Source organism: Chiloscyllium punctatum, chromosome 2 (assembly GCF_047496795.1).
Source record: "Chiloscyllium punctatum isolate Juve2018m chromosome 2, sChiPun1.3, whole genome shotgun sequence".
NCBI lineage: Eukaryota > Metazoa > Chordata > Chondrichthyes > Orectolobiformes > Hemiscylliidae > Chiloscyllium > Chiloscyllium punctatum.
The window spans coordinates 91,935,933-91,958,173 of NC_092740.1; the positions used below are offsets into that span (position 1 = coordinate 91,935,933).

Here is a 22,241-nt window from a genome sequence, read left to right on the forward strand (position 1 = left end):
TCCAGGATTTTTCTCCAGCTGTGGTCCGCAAAAGGAGGGCATTTGATGAGGTGAAGAAGCGTCTGAAAGACTTAAACATCCAATATTCCTTGCGTTACCCAGCAACCCTGTGATTCAGCCACGAAGGATCTGTTTATAACTTTGGATCACCGGAGAAGGCTAAAGATAATAGACTGTAGGAATTAAACCGTATGGCTAATCATGCTATTGGCCCCTGGCACTTGAATACCGCACTCACCCTAACAGCAAAGAGGGAAATATTATTTGCAAAACAAAGACTATATGAATACAGCGATAAGCCTGGTAAGATACCTAGCATATCGCGCAAGGAGAAAAAAGGTCCCTCAAGCTATCACGTCCATGAGGGAAAGTGCTGTTACTTTGATTCATGACCTCAAAAGGATCAATACAGCCTTCAGAAAGTTTTATTCTGATCTGTATAAATCACAGGATTGTGAAGACAGAGCTAAGAAGATGAAGTCCTTTTTTAAAAGTCTGGCCGTTCTGGACTTAACCCCGGAACAGGTGTCGATCCTGAATGCTCCCCTGACAACCCAGGAAGTACTTGATGCAATCAGGCAACTTCAGAGCAGATGGCCCAGATGGATTTCAGGCTGAATTCTACAAAGAGTTTATAGGAGTACTGGCTGGTCCACTTATAGACATGTATAATTATTCATATAGTCAGGGCTGCCTCCCGCCTTCGATGAGAGAAGCAAATATTTCTCTCATCCTTAAAAAGGAAAGGCCCCAGAAGACTGTACATCATACAGACCAATATCTTTGCTAAATGTAGATTTTAAAATTCTTTCTAAAACATTAGCATTAAGGCTGGAGAGGGTTTTACCATACATTATAAAAGAAGATCAGACGGGGTTTTTCAAGGGCCATAGATCAACTAATAATATTAGAAGGGTTTTAAATGTTTTCCAAGTCTGTCATCAAGAAAGAATACTGGGAATAGTAGTCTCTTTAGATGCAGAGAAGGCATGAGATTGGGTTGAATGAACATATTGGTTTTACACACTGGAAAGGTTTGGTATCGGAGAGGTATTCGCCAAATGGGTGTCAATATTGCGCAATGACCCCAAAGCGGCCGTGATTATCAATGGTTTAGGTTCAGATAGCTTCAGCTTGGGTAGGGGCTGTCGTCAGGGATGTCCTCTCTCACCATTATCATTCACGTTAATAATTGATCCACTCGGGGAAGCTATACAGGCCGATTCTAATATAATGGGTCCGAGGGTTGGTTCAGGTAAACATAAAATTATCCTTTATGCAGACAATATTCTCCTTTTTCTTAGTAATCCTTTGATATCCGTGCCCCGCTTGATCCAAGTAATTAATTTATTCAGTGCATTCGCAGGTTACAAAATCAGTTTCACAAAATCGGAGGCCATGCCGATGGGTGGCTTCACTAATATGTCTAATTTATCGGACGTGTCTTGCTTTCCTTTTCGGTGGTCTCTGGAGGGTTTTTTATATTTAGGGATCTTTATCACCCCAGTTTTTGGTCAGCTGTACAAAGCCAATTTTGTGTACCTATTAGAGAGGATAAGGCAGGACCTTCAACACTGGGTGGATCTCCAGATATCTTGGTTAGGCAGAATAGCTCTAATTAAAATGAATATTTTGCCTCGTCTCTTACACCCTATGAGAATGCTCCCTGTGATGCTGCCAAGGCCGGCATTGCGTAAACTATACGGTTGGCTTGGTTCTTTCTTTGGAATCATAGACGGCCCCTTATTAAATTAAAGTAGCTGCAGCTCCCACAAACAAGGGGAGGACTGAATTTTCCACACCTTATGAAGTACCAGCTGAGTTCTCTATTAAGTTACGTAGCCAACTGTGTCTCATGTGACCAGCAATCAATCTGGCTGGACATTGACATAACCCTATTGTATTAAATACAATTAAAGCTTGGAAGATAATGCGGCAAGACAAGGGTAATTCACAAAAAACCTCTCCTTATACTCCTACAATGGGAGCATGGGATTTTCAACCGGGGCACACAGACGCTACATTTAAGATTTGGAGGTATTTCTTGCTTAGGGGATCTGTTTGATGGGGAGATTATGATGTCTTTTGAACAGCTGCACCAGAAATTTGGACTGCCCAATGGAGACCTTTATCGATATTTCCAAATTCGAGATTATACACAGAAGACAACCATATCATTAGACAGCTCTTATAAATCGGATAGGGAAAGAAGAGTGTTATGGCCAATGGGTCCACCCTGAGTCAGCACTCCTTATCACTCATTACAGAATGAAGTATTGAAAGACATGGAACAATTGTTTAAAACATGGAATCAGGAATTGGGGTTGGGGTTGGAAATCCCTTCAGAAATGTGGGACGACATCTGGGAAAATGCCAGAAAGATCTCGATTTGTAATAGAAGCCAAGACATCCAACTAAAGATACTCCATAGGACTCATATAGCACTGGAACAGCTGGCAAAATTTAGGGCAGGAACATCTCCAGTGTGTCCTAAATGTAAAATAGAAGAGGGCACACTCACACACTGCTTATGGACATGTCAGAAGATCTGTAAATACTGGACCAGAGTAGCAAATGCACTGACAGAAATCTTGAGAGCAGAAATTGGAGTAGATCCAGTATCTCTTCTCCTAGGCTTCTCGAACCTGCCCTCCCTGGATACGCACGGGAGGAAATTATTTTCCATTCTCTCCTTTTGCGTAAGGAAACATATCTTAGTAAATTGGGTAGCTGAAGGTCCTCCAGGACTTTCGAATTGGCACAGGTTAATCATGGAATGTATTCCTCTCGACTTCCTTACAACTATGGTGCACCAAAAAACGGAATTATTCTATAAAATATGGCAGCCCTTCCTGAACCACATAAATACAGATATTTCGGCCATATTGTCAAGGGCTTTTATCTAGTTGTGGTAGTGGTTCTGGCTGGTCTGAGGGTCCCCGGGGGCAGGAATCCCGTATGAATATGGGTTTTATCATGACTTGATGTTAATTCATTCTGAGATGTACTTCATTATTTAATTACTTCTTTTTTTGAGTAATGTAAGATATTCTATTATATGCTTTGGTTATTTGTAGATTAGATTAGCTCTTAGTTGAGTGGGTTTTTTTCCTTTTTTGTGTTTGTTGTGTTTTGGTTAATATTTAATATATAATGGTATATTAGTGTTTATATTTGTTTGTGTTATTTTGTAAGTTTGTAAAAAATGTTTAAAAAATTTCCATTTTCTTCAATAAAAATATCTATATAAAAAAAGATACACAGGTGAAGAGTGCTGATCATGTACACAAGAATCTTTGTGGGATCGGCTTGCAAACTTGATGCGATTCCATGATTGGTGGACACTGCAGGAGGCAGTGTGCATCATCTCCTCCAAAATGTAATTTTATTTTGAATTTAAATTTCTTTTAAAAGCTGGGTTTTCTTGTGGCAGCCATTTAAGGACTTTTTAAATGTCAGTTTCTTTCAAAAAATATATTCTATTTTTCTAATCAGAGATATTATTACACACCTCTGGAGCAGGTGGAACTTGAACCAGGGCCTCCCGGTCTAGGGATAAGTACATTGCACCACAAGGCAGCTCTGAAGTGCACTGGACAGGATCCAAACCAGCAGGGAATGACCCCCATCAACATTAAATCCATCTTAATCATTCAGCTGCAACTACAGGCCCTCTTTAAACAATCTTTTAAAAAATCAACCTATTATGACACATCTCTGGTGCAGGTGGGACTTGATGACAGTTTAATTAGTTAATTTGTTTCAGTTGTTCAAAACAGTGCAATGCAAACTGCTGGGACACTGGTGATTAAGGAGGAGGCAGCATATAAAATGCTGCATTTTGTAAAGAGATTGGTTATGAAATAAAAAGATTATGTCTAGTTTCCTACTTCACTATCTGGAATTTTGATTTCCCCACTTTCTAATTTAATCCTACAATCTGTAATACTAGACTTTTTATTTCTTTATTTTTCTTAGTGATTTTTTCCAAAGAACTTCTACTGAAGAGTCTGCACCCAGATATCTTTGTCCCTAAGATGCTGCCGTAAATGGCAATTTATAAACTTTTTGCTGTACTCATTTGAGTACATGTGACAATAAAGCTAATTCAATTCAATTCAACTCAGCTTTGTAATGACTTGATATAGAAGACTTTTAGATTCCCTTTTATGACAATCTGGATGGAGTTCAATCCAGATCAATGCGAGGTATTGCATTTTGGTACAACAAACATGGGTAGGACTGGTACAATTAAAAGTAGAGCTTTGTGTCATGTTGTAAAACAGAGGACGGAAGTGGGTACTGCAGATGCTGGAGATTAAGTCAAGATCAGAGCGGTGCTGGAAAAGCACAGTCGGTCAGGCAGCATCCAAGGAGCAGGAAAATCGCCGTTTCAGGTAAAAGCCCTTCAGCAGGAATGAAGGACTTTTGCTCGAAATGTAGATTTTCCTGCTCCTCGGATGCTGCCTGACCTGCTGTGCTTTTCCAGCACCACTCATCTTGTAAAACAGAGGGACCCAGGGATTCAGGTACATATTTCTTTAAAGTTTGTGTCACATAAAAACAAGATGCTCATAAAGATGTTTAGCACACTTGCCTCCATTGCTCATTCTTTGTGTATTAGGAGTTGGGAAGTCATGTTGAGGTTGTACAGGACGTCGATGAGGCCTCTTCTGGAATAAGATATCTAGTTCTGGTCGCCCAGTTATAGGATGGACTTTAAGTGGAGAGGGTTCAGAAGAGAATTACCAGGATGTTGCCAGGTACGGAAAGTTTGAGTTATAAAGAAAGGGTGGATAGGCTGTGTGGTTGAGAGGTGACCTTATAGAAGTTTATAAAATCATGAGGGGTGTAGATAGAGATAATGGCAGGTGTCTTTTCCCTAGGATAGGGGATTTCAAGACTAGGTGGCACAACTTTAAGGTGAGAGGTGAGACATTAAAAAAGATATGAGGGGGAATTGCTTTACACAGAGAGTGGTTCACGTGTGGAATAAACTTCCGGAGGAAGTGGTGGATGTGTGCACAATTACAACATTTAAAAGACTGAAGACAGAAACTAACTAAAGAAGAAATATGTATAGAGTACAACTTCGTGGTATGCCGTTCCTGGAACCAGTGATGTCTGCGTGCGCACAACACAAGAAACAGTCTTTCACGGGCTTTCGTCGTACACATCATCCAGACTATAAAAACTGCTGTACCTGTTGTTCAGGAAGAGACAGTGTGGTCAAGTCCCGCGGTTAGGGTCAGAATCACGCTACCACTCCCAAAAGTTTTTGATTTAATAAATTTGATTGACTTGCTTCTAAATTTGATGAACTTGCTCAAATTTGCACTGTAAGCAGGGCCTATTCATGGGTCCCAGGTAGGGTGGCCACCTTCCTGGATTCGGGGCAGGATATTGGACAAAAGCAGGTCAAACTACAGAAGCTGTTGATCTGGTAAGAGTGAATGAGAGAATGTCTGTTGTGTGGCCTCTGAGTTGAGTTATACTCAGATGCCAGTGTGACTGTTCCTGCCGGAGATAAATGCCTCAATTAAATAAGTGGGATATGGGGAAATGATCTCTCCCTAAAACAGGTATCGCTGGACTCCGATAGGAACTATTCCGGGTGAGATGCGGCTGATGGTTTACATGATCGACTGACATAGGATCTGAGAGTATAAACCTTTGAGTGATTTGGCAGCACAGGGAGATCAGTGGGAACTGCCAGGGTCTCTCATTAACCAGTATATGATGGATAGACATTCACTCATTAGAAAGAGTGGGTGGGATCCATCCCAAACCAGAGATCAACAGTGAAATTAGCTGAGGGTGAAAAGAAAGATAAGATCAAGAAAATAGGTGTCCTTTTGGTTCATCAATTGGCTTGCCTCATAGGTCAAACTTTGGAATCCACAAGGAAATTAAGCAAGGAAAAACAAATGCTTCAATCATGACTAAGGGAACTGGAAAAGAAACCTCAGTTCCTAGAGGATAGTCAGTGGGGATCACTGCCCCCTTATAATGCTCAGGAAGGGCCCAGTAGCACGCCCTGAACATTTAGACAACCCTCCCGAGGAAATTAACTCAGCCTGGGTAACTCGCAGTGGGAAAGGAGTTAACGCACATGCAAAATAAAGCCGTTTACACCAGACGAATTGCAGCAGACCTTAGCTTCCCTGGGTCGCTTACAGCCCCACAGTAATAACGCAAAGTTTTGGGCTGAATTAGATATCATCTGGGTGGGCCACCAATTACATTTAAGGGAAATCCACCAACTGGTCCAGGCTGCATGTCATCAGGAGAAGTGGCATCTAGTATCTGATGGGTCTGACATAGCTGCTGCCGCACAGCAACCAAGTCAAAATTACAGGAGGCGCAGATGGACCCAGGGTACCCTAATTAAAGCAGATAGGGAGGATTAGCAGGAGCCCTTTGGCAGATTTAAGGCTGAAATCCAGCTTGTTCTGAGAAAACTGCCCATCAATTGGGCAAAAATGCCAAATACCAAACAACAGAAGGGAGAAGGCACCTCCAAATATGGGGAATGACCTTTTAGTATCTACTAAGAATGCTCAGGGATTCCCCACTCAGACCGTTCTGACGAGGCATTCATTCAAGCTTTCAAGGATGGGCTGTCTCCCACATACCAGGCAGTCCTAAAAATGGGGGTTGTCATTCTCCAAGACTATGACGCCCTCGTAGAATGGGCAACAGGTGTCAAGGAAGACACAGAAGGAAAACCCTGCCATGCGCATAAAGCAGGAAAACCTAGGTGCCGTCACAAAGATAAAATCCAAACACATTTGTCACAATTGTGGCAAGATGGGTCACCTTGCCTGGGATTGTAGAGGGAGGAAACAGAACAACGGGAAGCCCATGTGTCTGTCAGTCCAGTGGCAAAACGGGGCCACTTTGAAGACACTTGTTGGGAAAAACACGGCAAACCAACAAACATTGAGAATACATCGGACTGACATCTGGCAGCCCCCATGGACACGGGTGATAAGGAGGAAAGGATTTACATGTCTGCACTGGGAGGGGGACAGACAGTATGGATGCTTGTGGACACGGGAGCCCTGCCCACAACTGACAAAACGACTTATGTAATGGGGATTAACGGACAATGAACCCTTGAGTACTTGAGTGAGACCACTCTGGTAGATATCGATAACTTATATTCACCAATGCGATTTTCTGTATTTAAAAATAACGAAGGAACTATTATGAGAAATGATTTAAAGAAGGAGTACAAAGTCCTTTATAGACTACAGGAAGGGTGAAGTAATCTGGCCCAGTTCTGATGTGAGAAAGGAAAGAATGGGGACTTATGCTAGCCAACTGAGCACTGTCCAAGTCGCCTCCTCTATGGGATTTGCAACTAGAGGCTAATGGCTTTGGGACCAATTGCGCCTCCGTCCCAGAGTAATGGGCGGAGACTAAATTAGATACAGGCTTGATTAAAATCGACCCCAAAGTCGTGGAGGGTCCGGAACACAAGCCGCTCCGCCAATACCCCATAAAACCCAAAGCCAGAAGGGCAATTGTGGAAATTGTAAAAGGATTAGTGGAGAGGGGAATTCTCAAAGACACTCCGAGCACTACTAATTCCCCCACGTGGCTGGTCAGTTAATCTGATGGAAGTTACTGTCTCACAATCAATTATACATCCCTTAACAGGGTCAATCCTAAATTATACCCGATAGTCACAAATCCATCCACAATCTTAAATGGGCCTTCCCTGAGCAACAAAATCTTTAATGTACTGGATATTACAAATGAATTCTGGTCTATCATTCTCTATCATGACTCCCAAGATACATTTGCATTTACCGGAGATAAACCGTATACCTGGACCAGACTTCCCCAGGGATTCCATTATAGTCCAGCTATCTTTCACCATGTAATGAGTGAGGTACTCAGGGAGATCAACCTGCCCCACAGTAGTCAGATACTCCAATATATCGATGGCTTCTGAATCCAAACCATCAGGAAGCACTGTACTTAGTCCTGAAGCACTTGCAGGACAGAGGTTAAAAGCCTGCCCAAAGAAAGCTCAAATTAGGAAAACTAGACTTCTTTACTTGGAACATTTAATTTACCCAAGACATGAAAGAAATGTCTGCAGACAGGGAGACAGCTATGTAACAGATGCCACGGCCCGTGACAGTTTGTGTGCGAGAAAGGTCTTGGGCTTGTTTAATTACTGCAGGAATTTTATCCCTGAGTTTGCCAAAGTTGTCGAGTCCATACAATGATTGGTAAAAGGCAGTAAAAACCTGCAACAGACCCCTTGAATGGGAACCGGAGCAAGATGACTCCTATACAAAACTGAAAGCAGAGTTAATGTCATCACTGGGACTGGGATTACCAGGTGCTAGTAAAGACTTCCACATTTACTGTAATGAAGAAGGAGGTTTTTACTCGGCAGTAATTACACAACTCCATGGTGATAAACTGTGACCTATAGGGTATTACACTGTTGCTGAGGGTCCCGTAGTGAACAGCTTGCTCAGATGTATAGCTGCTTTAGACTGTGCCGTGTGGGCAGTGAAGGTCAGTGAGCCTATTGTGATGACAGGGAATATAGTCTTGCATACTACTAAACACACCCTTGTAGAAATGTTAAATATGGGAAAATTATGCATGGTTTCTAACATGAAAAGAGTAAAGTGGAGGCTGTTCTTTTGCTACCAAACAAATCCATTATCATTGTACGAGATACCCTGATAAATCCAGCAGAATAGATGTTAGAAGATGGTGAATCACGTGTGGGGGAATGTGGTCAATGAAGTAGAGGAAAGTGGAATAAAGGATATACCCAAGGAGGCACCAGACGAGACCCTGTTTGTGGACGGCTCGCGGAAATATGTAGGTGGTTTGCCACGAACGGGATGGGCAGCAGTGAACAAAGAACTATGAGTTATACAGTCATAGAGACGTACAGCACGGAAACAGACCTTCAGTCCAACTTGTCCATTCCAACCAGTTATCCCAACCTAATCTAGTCCTATTTGCCAACACCTGGCCCATATCCCTCCAAACCCTTCCTATTCATATACCCATCCAGATGCCTTTTAAATGTTACAATTGTACTATCCTCCACCACTTCCTCTGGCAGCTCATTCCATAAACGCACCACCCTCTGCATGAAAACATTGCCTCTTCGGTCTCTTTTATATATTTCCGCTTTCACCCTAAACCTATGCCCTCTAGTTTTGGACTCCCCCACACCAGGGAAAAGAGTTTGTCTATTTATCCTATCCATACCCCTCATGATTTTGTAAAGGCCATCCCTCAGCCTCCTACACTCCAGGGAAAACAGCCCCAGCATATTCAATCTCTCACTACAGCTCAAATCCTCCAACCCTAGCAACATCTTTGTAAACCTTTTCTGAAGCCTTTCTAGTTTCACAACATCTTTCTGATAGGAAGGAGACCAGAACGGCACGCAATATTCCAACAGTGGCCTAACCAATGTTCTGTACAGCTGCAACATGACCTCCCAACTCCTGTACTCAATACTCTGACCAATAAAGGAGATCATACCAAACGCCTTCTTCACTATCCTATCTACCTGCGACTGCCCTTTCTAGGAGCTAGGAGCTATGAATCTGCACTCCGAGGTTTCTTTGTTCAGCAACATTTCCCACAACCTTACCATTAAGTGTATAAGTTGACCAAGCAGGGAGAATAGAAGGAGACCTGTCAGCCCAGGTGGAGGAGTTAGTGGCCCTCACGGAGGCGACAGGGTAGAGAGTTAACATTTACACTGATAGTAGATATGCATTCAGGATTGTCCACGATTACATGACCATTTGGGAAGACAGGGTTTTGTCACAACAGGGGCACCCCTGTCAAGCATGGGCAGATAATAAAGACCTTACTGGAGGCCAGCGAAGGCTGCAGCGTTGAAGGTCAAGGCCCACCAGAAGGAACCAGATAAACAGAACCCTGAGTGGCACATTTTTAAGGGGAGCCAGGCCAGGCTGCTGACAAAGATGCTTAATCAGCTCGACAGACAGAAGACATCCATCCTTTGTCTGCTATCTTTGCTGAGGATGGCCCCACCATAAGCATTACCTAACTACACTTTGATACCTGAGGGTGAATGCGCTAGGTGAAAGGTGCAGGGGGCCATGCCAGATGAGAAATTGAAGATTAAATGACAAGGTCCTGGTCCCCACGTAATTACACCATGGCATTTCCCATGTGGGGCGTGATGATATGATAGCCAGCATTGGGAAGGAATAGTGGTGGAAGAGCATGGGCAGATATAGCTTGATTCTGTCACCGCTGTGTGACATATGCCCAGCACAACCCAGGCAGCCCCATTAAAATTAAAAGGCACCTTGGAGGATGTACAGATAGATTTTACAGGACCTCCTCCCCCAATACCATGGGAAGATGTATTGCCTTGTGGTTACTGACCAATTCACTCAGCGGGTTGAGGTGTACCCTACCTGGAACTGCTCAGCTAAAACTGTGGCAAGGATTTTAGCTGAGGTGGTGATTCCCAGGTGAGACTCCAACCTAGGGATCTATTTTACTGGAAGAGTTGTAAAAACCATGTCAGCAGATGGGCATTAAACAGAAATTTAGCATACCGTATCACCCACAAAGTTCTGGCATGGTGGAGTGAATGAACAGAACTCTTAAAACCTTCTGATAAATGCTGGACTGAGGGCCTCCTGCTATACGCATGCAAGTCCGATCCACCACAAGCCGGTCGACTGGCTTGACCCCTTATGAATTGACGACATGTACGGCAATGCAACTGACCGAGTTCATTATGATGGGGGGTTCCGATGTTGGCCTTCTCCGCGATAGAATACGTTGCTGTGTGCTTGAACTGAGTGCCCAGCTGAAGGAGATGTGGAAAGGTCAGGGACAAACAGGAGGGGCTGGTTGAACAGATGCAATTAGAGGATTATCCAGAGGTCCCATCAGTGGGTAATAAGGCTATGATTAAGAATCTACCCGCTAAACCAGGCTTCGCCCCTAAGTAGAATGGTCCATATGAGGTTATCATTAGCAGTGCTACTGTACCTGTATTGACGAGAGAAGGGGGTCTGAAACACAGGCCACAACTGAAGAAATATATAGACACTGGTTGATGATTCTCACCCTCTGATTTCTTTTCAGACTTGACTCTTCTCGAGACCTGTTGACATCATTTGTACGCGCGGTTATTGCGAACAGACTAAGAGTTCAGGCTGTTGCGTTCAGGCAATATAGCCTTTGGACCATTGTATAACTCTGGTCTGTAAGCTGTGGAGTGTTTCTGTTTATTTTTGCCTTCACTCTTTGCCTAGTAGCCACTGGGGGTTAGCACCGAAGGAATTGTGCCAACCTCGGTACTGTTCAACGGAGTAAGCGCAGGATACCTGTTAAGTTACCTATACTTGCTCTATATGCACATGCAGCAAAATAATATCTCTAAATGCTGGGTCTGCACTCACATTCCTGCACACTCTAGTGGGGGAATTCCAGAGACCTATTCCGTTTAATAAATCAGAATGGTGGTTGGACCAGGGCGATCTTCACAATTATCTATTGTTTTTTTTTGGGGGGGGAGGGGGTACGCCTGACAAAGAATTTCACAAGTCATTCATGCGAGGTCCTAACCCGACAATTTATGCTGCCAATGATAAGGTCACCTGGGAGACCGCAGATTATAACACTCCAAACTATAAAGGTTAGTTCCAGCCTCACTACAACCTTCCACATGCTCCCCCAGCTCTGTCCCTCACAAACACCACCGGTGAAGGGATGACCATGGGGACTATTTGTTAGAAATGTAATCACATGTCATGTTCATTGTTATGGCTGTCCTTAACTCATGTTGTAAAGTTTTGACAGCGAGAATTGTGCCGTGTGCTGGCCTCCACTTTGAGTGGCCTGGGAATCACCCCGACTGATGATTATAGGATGGAGGTGGTCTGTTCATCATGCTCCTATATATCTCGGGTCACAAGGCGGAGGGAGGAGGGGGGAGGAGGGGGACTGAAGACAGAAACTAACGAAAGAAGAAATACTTACAGAATATAACGTCGTGGTATGCTGTTCCTGGAACCAGTGATGTCTGCACGCGCATACGCAGAACACAAGAAACAGTCTTTCACGGGCTTTCGTCGTACACATCACCCAGACTATAAAAACAGCCGTACCTGTTGTTCAGGGAGAGACAGCGTGGTCAAGTCCCGCAGTTAGGGTCAGAAGCACGCTGCTACTCCCAAAAGCTTTTGATTTAATAAATTTGATTGACTTGCTTCTAAATTTGGTTGACTTGCTCCTAAATTTAAGTTTTATTAATTTTATTACAAGACATTTGGATAAGTACATGAATTGGAAAGGTTTGGAGGGACATCAGCCAGGAGGGACGAGTTTAGTTTGGGATCATTTTCAGCATGGACTGGTTGGACCGAAGGGTCTGTTTCCGTGCTATATGACTCTATGCTGTCATGTTGCTTTGCATTTCTTTTTGATTTCCCCTCTAAATTTGGCTCTCAAATTTATTAGTCTCCTTAGATATTTTCTTGAGGGCTACTTGATTTTTGAGGGTTAACTCTTGTTGCCAGGGTTCTTGTTCCATTCTCACTAACTCCTCTGTAAGGTGTTGGGGTCACGCTGTATCATTACCTTCTCTATTTCTGTTGATTTTTATCCAATTTTCTTTCCTTAGCACAAATATCAAAGGTTATAATTATGTATCTATTTGCAAATCTTTCAATTTGGAATTTAAGATATTGTACTAAAATTACCACACATTTTCTAAAATGAAATTCCTAACTACTTGGCAAAAGGTAACCTTGGGAATAAGGCTCATCTGAATTCCAAAAACTGCAAGATATTGGTGCTCTCCAGCATTTTTTGGTTTTCTTCTGCCAATTTAAAAATTCTTTTTCATCAATATTCAATTGTCTGCTAACACGTCGGGATACTGACTTCTGAAAGGTCCAACAGTGCAATAAGGTGAATACATGCAAACTAGTTCATAAGATAGCAATGGTTCACAGATATTTCACTTTTCAATGAGTTTTGAAAGCTAATGCACACCCTCACTTGATCATCCATACTTCAATGTACGAAAGATACATTAATCTGAACTTAAAAATGAATGTAGGTGTTTTATTTTCAAATGGAATTGGTTGAGAAGAATCAATATTTATAGCAATTGTAAATAGAAGAAACTCAAATGGAAATAAAAACAAACCATCATACTTTGCTTTTGTTTGAAAACTCGGACAAAACATAATTCAGAGTTCATAGTTACCAACTGCATGTAACCATTAAAGTCTGCATTTCTTTCAAACAGGCTATTATTTTGTGTACTCACCTAGTTTTCAAGCTAGCTCTTCATATTCACTAGTGACAGAAGATTCAGTGAAATATCTCTTTCCACCAATATATTGGTATAAAGCCTGTCCTCCAGTATATCTTTCCCCTTCATCCAAAACCCCCTCCCCCAATTACTCAGCATCCAAGTCTTGGGATCCACTTTCACAACAACTTAAAACTTTTTGGCCAGGACAGTCATGGAAGAAATGAATAACAAATCAACTTTGTTTAATAGCAGAGCAAGCAAATTCACCCATCTCCTTTCTTTGCATTTCCTGAACATACTGTATCCAATAATACTCGGTACCCAGTACTTTTTTGAAAAAGTCAGGTATCTGTTATTGTCAAAACATCATATTCTCAAGTGGCTATCTGTGCCCGCAGCTGACTAACCTTGTTTGCCACACGCTATTTTCACATGTGTTGCAAACCTAATTAAACCTCATTGCACTCCATCTTACACTACTACCTTACTATTTCTTACTCTAGAGTCGTCTTTCCCACTTCTTTTTGCACCTGTTCTTTCTCTTTTGTTAGTGATAATGCGTGTTTCCCATCGACTTGTCAAACTAGTTAAACCCTTCCCAATGTCAATTACTGCAATAGAACATTGATCACGGTACTCTTCAAGTGCAACCTGTCTGACCTATACATGCATTTTTTCCAGGACCTGTCCAAGAATCTAAAGGATTCCCTCCTGCATTATATATCTAGCAACACATTCATTTGTACTGTTCTCCCACATCGATATTACACAATATCCAGAGATCACTATCTTTGAGGTCCTGCTGGCTATTTTTTTTCATAGCTTTGAAATTTTCCCTGTAAAATCTCAACTCTCTTTTTATTTATGACATTAAAAATAGAGACAACAACTCTTGCTGTTCATCCAGCCATGTGCCCCTCAAAATATCTCTACAGTTACTCAAATGACAGCCTGATCTTAACAGTAGGAAAACAACATCCTGGATTCACAACTACAGCCACAGCAATATTCAGCTGTTTCCATAACTGTTGAATCCTTGTCTCTCACTTGATGTTAACATCAAGGTACCATTTGTAAACTGAAAGAACGGTGGATGCTCCAAATTAGGAACAAAAACAGAAATTGCTGGAAAAGGTTAGCAGATCAGGCAGGAGTTAGATTCTGAGGAAGGGTCACTTGATCCAAAATGTTAACACTTATTCATCTCCACAGATGCTGCCTGATCTACTGAGCTTTTTCCAGCTACTTCTGTTTTTACTGTTGTTGTTGATTAAGGTGCTATTGACAGAAATACACAAAGAAAACTATTTCCATAATGTTCATCTTAGAACAGCAAGTCATTTCTGGATTTCAAACTAGTAGACAAGAAATGCTCTGAGGCATGTTAACCTCATACAAATTCTCTTGGATGAAAGGACTGAACAGGTGGCACAGTGGCTAGCAATGCTGCCTCACATGGCCAGGAATCTGGGTGACTGTCTGTCTGTGTGGAGTTTGCACATTCTCCCCAAGTGTGTATGGGTTTCCTCTGGGGGCTCTGGTTTCCTCCCACAATCCAAAGATGTGCAGGTTAGGTGAATTGGCCATGCTAAATTGCTCATAGTGTTCAGAGATGTGTAGGTTGGGTGCATTAGTTAGGGGTGAATGGAGGATAGTGGGGGATTGGATCTGGTAGGTTAGTCTTCGGAGGGTCGGTGTAGACTTGTAAAAAGAGGCGGCATAGTGGTTCAGTGGTTAGCACCGCTGCCTCACAGCAGAGACCCGGGTTCAATTCCAGCCTTGGGCGACTGTCTGTGTGGAGTTTGCACATTCTCCCCGTGTCTGCGTGGGTTTCCTCCGGGTGCTCTGGTTTTCTCCCACAGTCCAAAGATGAGTGGGTCAGGTGACTTGGCCATGTTAAATTGCCCATAGTGATAGGTGCATTAGTCAGAGGGAAATGGGTCTGGGTGGGTTACTCTTCAGAGGGTTGCTGTGGACTGGTTGGGCTGAAGGGCCTGTTTCCACACTGTAGAGAATCTAATCTAATCTAATCTCATCATATAGTGGCTAAATTTGTTGATAACTCAAAGATGGGTAAGGCGGCAAGCTGTAAGGAGGATTTAAGGTATTCCTGCGAAGATTAAGGTGATAGCCAAAAATTAAGTAAATTGTAGAAAATGTGAACTTGCCCACTCTGACAAAGAATTGAAAAGCATTATAATTATTTAAATAGACAGAGATTGCAGGATTCTGTGGTTCACAGAGATCTAGGTGCCCTGATATGTGAATCATAAAATGTTAGTATATAGGTACAGGAACTGGTTAAGAATGTAAATGCTGTGTCATTTATTGCAAGGGGAAATAGAATATAAAAGGAGGGATGTTTTGCTGCATTTGTATTGGGTGTCAGTGACATGTGGAATACTGTACAGGCAGTCCTTGGGTTGCAAATGGATTTCATTCCCGAGTCCGTCCACAAGTCAATTTGTACACAAGTTGGAACACAATGCATGATACTGTGAAGTACCCGCTTGTTAGTACAGGAAATGGCTGTATGTCTGATATTTGGAATTAAACCCTAACCCTTAGTACAAGCCTTTAAGCCTGACAATTGTAAATCAGGTATCCCCTGTATATAGGTTTGGGTTCCTTATTTATCAAAGAACACAACTGCATTAACAAGTCAGCACAGGTTCATGTGACTGACCCCAGAGTTGAGAGAGGAGGGATACAGGTGTTATGTAACAGGATTTGAACAGTTGCAGCTTGTAATCATTGGAGTTTAGAAAGTTTATAGGTGATCTTATGAATTTTGTCTCAGAACATCCAATAAGCATTTTGCAAAACAGTGTAGATTTTAACAAGTTTAATTTCAATATAATTCTTCGCAATGTTATTGAAATCTCTCATGAAGCAGATTTTCCAGGGTGGGGCATACTAATACCACCAGGGCATCCATTTTCAGGTGATGAAAATCAATGAACAGACACAAAGCTAGCAGACAGAAATCAACTATATATGGAGAATTAGATAAGCTTCATGAACTTTCAAATTAAGCTTACTTATTTTGAAGATCACAACCAACAAATAGACTCTAAATGACTTGGATGTAAAATTTAAAAATATACACAAAAAACATATATACAGGGTAACCACTTTATGCAAGTCACTATATATCCATGAAGATATTCAGAAATATAAATAAATGGCAAATTTGGTTTCAAATTTATGGAGATTTCATTTATATTTTTCCCTAATCTCTTATTTTTCTTCTCTCAGTAAGAATATATTTACCACACTCTTCAAATATTTTTGAACAGCTGGCATGCAAAAATCCAACATTTAAGAATCTCCAAACCACGCTGACATTTATAACAAAATTTAAACCTTCTCCCACATAGAAAGACATCAAAAGCATAAATATGATAATAGCCAAGTATGTATGCTGGTGTTGCTTTGAACAGCACCCTAACACCACAGGACACTGTTAAATAGATGAATTGATCTTTGCTGAATGGCTGGATTCATTTTAGAATGATTATACTCATTACAGTGCTTATTTGCAAGTTTACGTGGAACATACTGAAAAAAATTTCAGTTCCAAACAATAAGCTCACCCCTCAGGTGCCATTAGCCAGGTAGGGTAGTTGGTGAATCAAACACTTGTGGAATATTGCACAAACCTGAATGAGATATTTGATGGTCATTTGGAGGTGCCATAACATTACATAAAATCATGTCTTCACCTCCTGCCAAATTTACCCACTCTTGGAATGTACCATCACTTTTGGACCATTAGATATCTGCAAATTTGAGCCAATCTTTAAAGGGACATCAGATGCCAGGAACTCATGTGAATACCACACCTATATGAAAAACTCTTAAGTGCAATGTTACCATCTTGCCAATAGGATTGATGCACATCAAGCTTCACAAATGGTGGACAGTGGTTAGCACTGCTGCCTCACAGCACCAGGATCCCAGGTTCAATTCCAGCCTTGGGCGACTATCTATGTGGAGTTTGCACACTCTCCTCGTGTCTGCATGGGGTACCTCCAAGTGCTCTGGTTTCCTCCCACAGTCCAAAGATGTGTAGATCAGGTGAATTGGCCATGCTAAATTGCCGATCGTGTTGGGTGCATTAATCAGAGGAAAATGGGTCGGGGTGGATTACCCTTTGGACAGTCGGTGTGGACTGATTGGGTCGAAGGGCCTATTTTCACACTGAAGGGAATCTAATCTAATCTTGACTCTGGAAATACAAGTGCATATTCTCAGACCTGGCCTCCATGTAATGTACTACAGAAGCTGCCTTTCCAATGAAAGAACTTTCTAACCAGTCATCAAACAAAGTGGAAGCTTAATACAGGACCGATTTCAATATACTATCCAGTTAGGTACTCTGAACATCCAAGCTCAACTCTCAAATTAGGCTAGCTTTCAAATTAGAATTGGGATATTTTAGAAGCTTTGACAGACTAGCTTGACTGTCATGACACTGACTCAGTCTCCAGGGTATTCAATGACAGGGTGGTGGAGATTGGAGTTCGCATTGTCTTTAAAAGAAATCCTGGTCCTGAATCTCACATGCACCTTTAGTCTTTAGAATCTCAGTTGAAGGCTTCTACAAATATTTCACAAGCTGACTCAGCATTGAAATTTTGCTATCACTGAAGGAAGGTAGTGAAGGCCAAAATCTGCACAAAGGTTTGGATGGGAGAATGTTTCAGATCAAATTCCTAAGTAAAACATTTGAGGAAGAAACACACACCACAGATAGCTTAAAGGCCTCTGAAGTGATCATAAAAACAGCTGGATTTTGCTCTAATGAAGAAAATGTAATACTAACTGCACTTTTTAACAATGTGTTGCAAGTCTCAGGGGATCAGCTGCATTAATTTTGCAGACCATTGGAGGACTGTTCATCTGATGCCTCATGAAGAGAAGTTATGGCAGTACATGGTCAAATTTTGTACTCGAGTTAAAAAGAGCATTCTGAGTGTTTCAGGATTTTCCATTATGAATTTATTCGTTGCACACAGTGATTGAGTTTCACAGGATTAAACAGGAAGGATTTCAGATTCTGTTTGAAGACTCTCTAGGTATTGTTGATTCATATGAATGCCTTGAAATTGTGGAACAGTCATGAATTGCAAGTTTCAGCCTGGACTGCAGAACTATGCTGATGGTTCCACAATGATTCATCAGTTACTTAGTTTATTTTGTCTGCAAAAACATATCCTCATAATGTTAAACGATTAATTTGTTAATAATTATGATGCAAAGGGAAAACACTGCAAAATACTAATTTAAGTACATTTCTAATTTACTAAAATCCAGAGAAGAAAATCTCAGAATGTGTAAAATAGCAAAAAACAATCATTGCTGGAGAAAGAAAAACGTACTAATAAATGTGGAATTGAACAAAGCACTAAAGATAAACATCATGCATGTACAAAACGTTACATTCCAAGAAGAATTCAACACACCAGCTATAATACAGAAGGGTCTGTATATGTATATATGCTCAAAAGTCAAAATTAGAGCTACTTATGCCTGTGAATATTGCTGAAAAAAAGATACATGTTGCTAAAGCTTTTTGTCTTGCACACATCAAGACAAACGTTAACAATTTATTCCACAGGAGAAAAGGGTGCTGATTCTTTGGCAAGAAAACTCAATGTCCAAAGAAGGGGAAATTATATCTGCATTTTCTGCAACTTCAAGTGCAAATGGTGCACTCACCATCCAAACAGTTGCAGACTGTGGCTTCACTCCCAGTGAATGATGTATGTCAGCGAATTGGCATTTCACTTCAACCTGTCGCTGTTTCAATTCTTAACTTGTTCACCATCCTGGTCATCACCTACTCATTATCCCTCTTGAAGACCCTCTTGCTACCCCATTGTCAACACGAACCTTCACTGCTCCACTTCATCAGCAAAGCAACAAAGAAGTGACAACAATAATGTGAACAGTAATAACATCCTATTCCAGCACAATGCACGTGCACAATAGTTACATTAGTAGCACCATCTTCTGCTCCAGTATGGTGACCAAAGATAGTGAGAAAAGGGCTTCTAGGTTCAGGATTGCTGTTGCTTTCTTCATAGCAACACATCAGTCAGCGTCAACTTGCCATCAAACTAGTACAGTTTGTCGCACATGATGTAAGTCCTTGCGATGCAGGTCATTAACCATGGAAGCAACTCCTGGATGGCCACAGAGATCGGCTTATGTGGGGTGATTAGAAGGCCCGTCTGGGTTCATGGTGCCTTGACCCCAGTTGAGTTAAACAATGTTAGACCTTTAAGTCCTTAGCCCTGCCACGCCTATGCTCCACCACATCCTCCTCCATGGTCACTCACCTAGTATCCACCATAGGCAAAAATTAGGAGTGTAGGTTCGGGTGGATTGGCCATGCTACGTTATCCCATAGTATCCAGAGATGTGCATGTTGGGGTGGATTGGCTGTGCTAAATTGTTTCACAGCATCCAGTGTATTAGTCAGGGATAAATGTAAAGTAATAGGTAAGAGAATGACTCTAGGTGGGTTAGTCTTTGGAGGGTCGGTGGGGAGACTTTGGAGACTTATTGGGCCAAAGGGCCTGTTTCCACACTGTCGGGATTCTATGATTAGGAGGTCAAGTGGAAATTAAAAACAACTATATTGCCTTAATATCACAGAGGGTCCCTTTACATGGACACAGTAACTGTTTGAGGTGAAAGCTCACCATTATTCTCTCAAGGATATTTAGGACAGGGCAATGAATGTTGGCCTAATGATGCCCAGATCCATGAACAAATAATAAGACAACACTAACTCAAAGTGATAGTTAGAAAAGCTCCCATTCAAAACTGGCACATTTCCAGTGGTTATCTATTGCACAAGAAAAACAAGCACACCTCTGTGAACATCTGACAATTTCTAATCTTTTAATAGCTTCTTTCAAGTGTCAAATTGAACTCCAAACCCCTGTAGAGATAACTTGCTTTTGAAACTCAACTATTTACGATAATATAATAGCAGTATATAGGGAAATGTCATCAAAAATTGCACCTGTCAGAAGATGGGAGGGAAGCTAGTGAGTTCTCGGCAATTGGTCCATGCCTGTCATTTTTATAGATCTGTGGATTCAACATCAGATATATCAATGCATCTCTGACATCATATCCTCTTCCTTTGGATTTCTGAGTTTTCCAAAGTCACCTATGCATTCCAATCAATCTTTCCTCACTGAACATTTTCTCTTCCATATCCATCTTGCCCCACTAAGCTCAAATATCCCATGAGACTGAAAGCAAATCAGCTTTGACAAAGGGTCAGTTAGACTCGAAACGTCAGCACTTTTCTCTCCTTACAGATGCTGCCAGACCTGCTGAGATTTTCCAGCATTTTCTCTTTTGGTATCCCATGAGACTGACTGTTCCCTTACACTCCTTCATTCAGAGAATACCATTTCCACTCATATTGACAATCCTAAACAAGAAGTCATAATTGTAAATACTGAATTCAGCTATGCTGAAGTAAAATCAGGGAACTTGATCATTACACGATCGGCAGGGAAATTTTTAGATCTCTCTCTCTTTTACAAGTTATGGATGTTTAGTAAACTTTTTTTGAGTTAACTTTTATATGTTTGTTATTTATGCATTTCAAACAAATCTGAGGAAATGGTAGGTAAGATTGAATTTTTTTTACCTGCCCAGGTAAAGTTAAATTTTATGACTGCAGCTATGATGCATGATCCCTGCTGAACTCCTCAAATTCTCTCGGAAACTAAGGACACGATGCAAAATTTTAAAAAAAACTGTTAACGAGATATCACACTGACTCCTCAAAACGTCTGATATCTGAAACAGCTGTTTGAATACAGGGCTCCCTCAGGTCGCTTCTTCTTATTTTTTCAAATCGCGGGGGTAAAGAAAACTTAAAACAAAAACAGAAATTGTTGGGAAACGCTGGCAGCACCTGGGGGGGGGGGGGGGGGAGTCAGAGTTAACGTTTTGGGTCCAGTGACCCTTCCTCGGAACGGAAAGGAAACTTGTCCATCAAAATCAATGTAACACAACTTTAAAGTGTGAACAAAAAGAGTGACAATGTAGGAGTTGCTGCTTCCAAAGAAGATTGAGCCTCGCCTGTAAACATCACATAACCTTTTACTGAACGGTTTCTGTTGATCCCGTGCTGTAAATCTCTATGACCGCCCTGGCCCTGGCTCCGGCTCCGGCTCCGCCACACTTACCTCATTCGCTTCGCTTTGCTGCTGCTCTTTCTTCTTCTTCCTTTTCTGTCTCTTTTTCTCGTTGCTGCTGGCCCCAGGCTGGGTACCGTTATTTTTTTTGGCAGATCCTGCTCGGGAACTTTTCCCCAGCCGGTTACCGGCGCTGTGATTCCTCCCGGAGTCTGAATCTGTACCGGACGAGTCGCCCTCCACCCGGAGCAAAGCAAAACGAGAGGCGGTGGCACGGAGCGAGGCCGAGCCCACTGCTGCCGCCATTGTCGAGCTCCACAATTCAATGGGAACAACAAGGAAACGGCCAGAGGTAAGGAGGGAGTGAAGGGGGAGGGGAACATCCAAAAGGCCACAACACAACAACACCTCCCCGACGCGGCAGAGACACCTCAGAGGGGGCGGAGAACACAGCTGTGAGGAGGGTTGGGGGGAATGAGGCAGGGGGCGGGGCGAGGACTAGAGGGCGGGGCGTGAGGGCCAGGGGGCGGGGCGAGGACTAGAGGGCGGGGCGTGAGGGCCAAGGCCGGGCGTGAGGTCCAGGGGGCGGGACGATTACTCGTGGGCGGGGCGTGAGGTCCAAGGGCGGGGCGTGAGGGCCATGGCCGGGCGTGAGGTCCAGGGGGCGGGACGATGACTAGGTGGGCGGGGCGTGAGGTCCAAGGGCGTGCGTGAGATCCAGGGGCGGGGCGAGGACCAGGTGTGGGGCAGCTTGC

General features: G+C 42.3%; 1 protein-coding gene across 2 annotated transcripts in view; it reads right to left on the reverse strand.

The window, feature by feature from the left end:
• Nucleotides 1–21,965, reverse strand: part of gkap1 (G kinase anchoring protein 1) — a 57,309-nt gene extending 35,344 nt beyond the window's left edge. For both annotated transcript variants that reach the window (XR_011962584.1, XM_072585655.1), the window contains exon 1: nt 21,538–21,965. Coding sequence is in view for 1 of the 2 variants with exons in the window: in XM_072585655.1 (XP_072441756.1) it covers nt 21,538–21,792 (255 nt within the window). In the remaining variant the exon portion in view is untranslated. The remainder of the gene's footprint in view (nt 1–21,537) is intronic.
• Between the last annotated feature and the right edge of the window lie 276 nt (nt 21,966–22,241).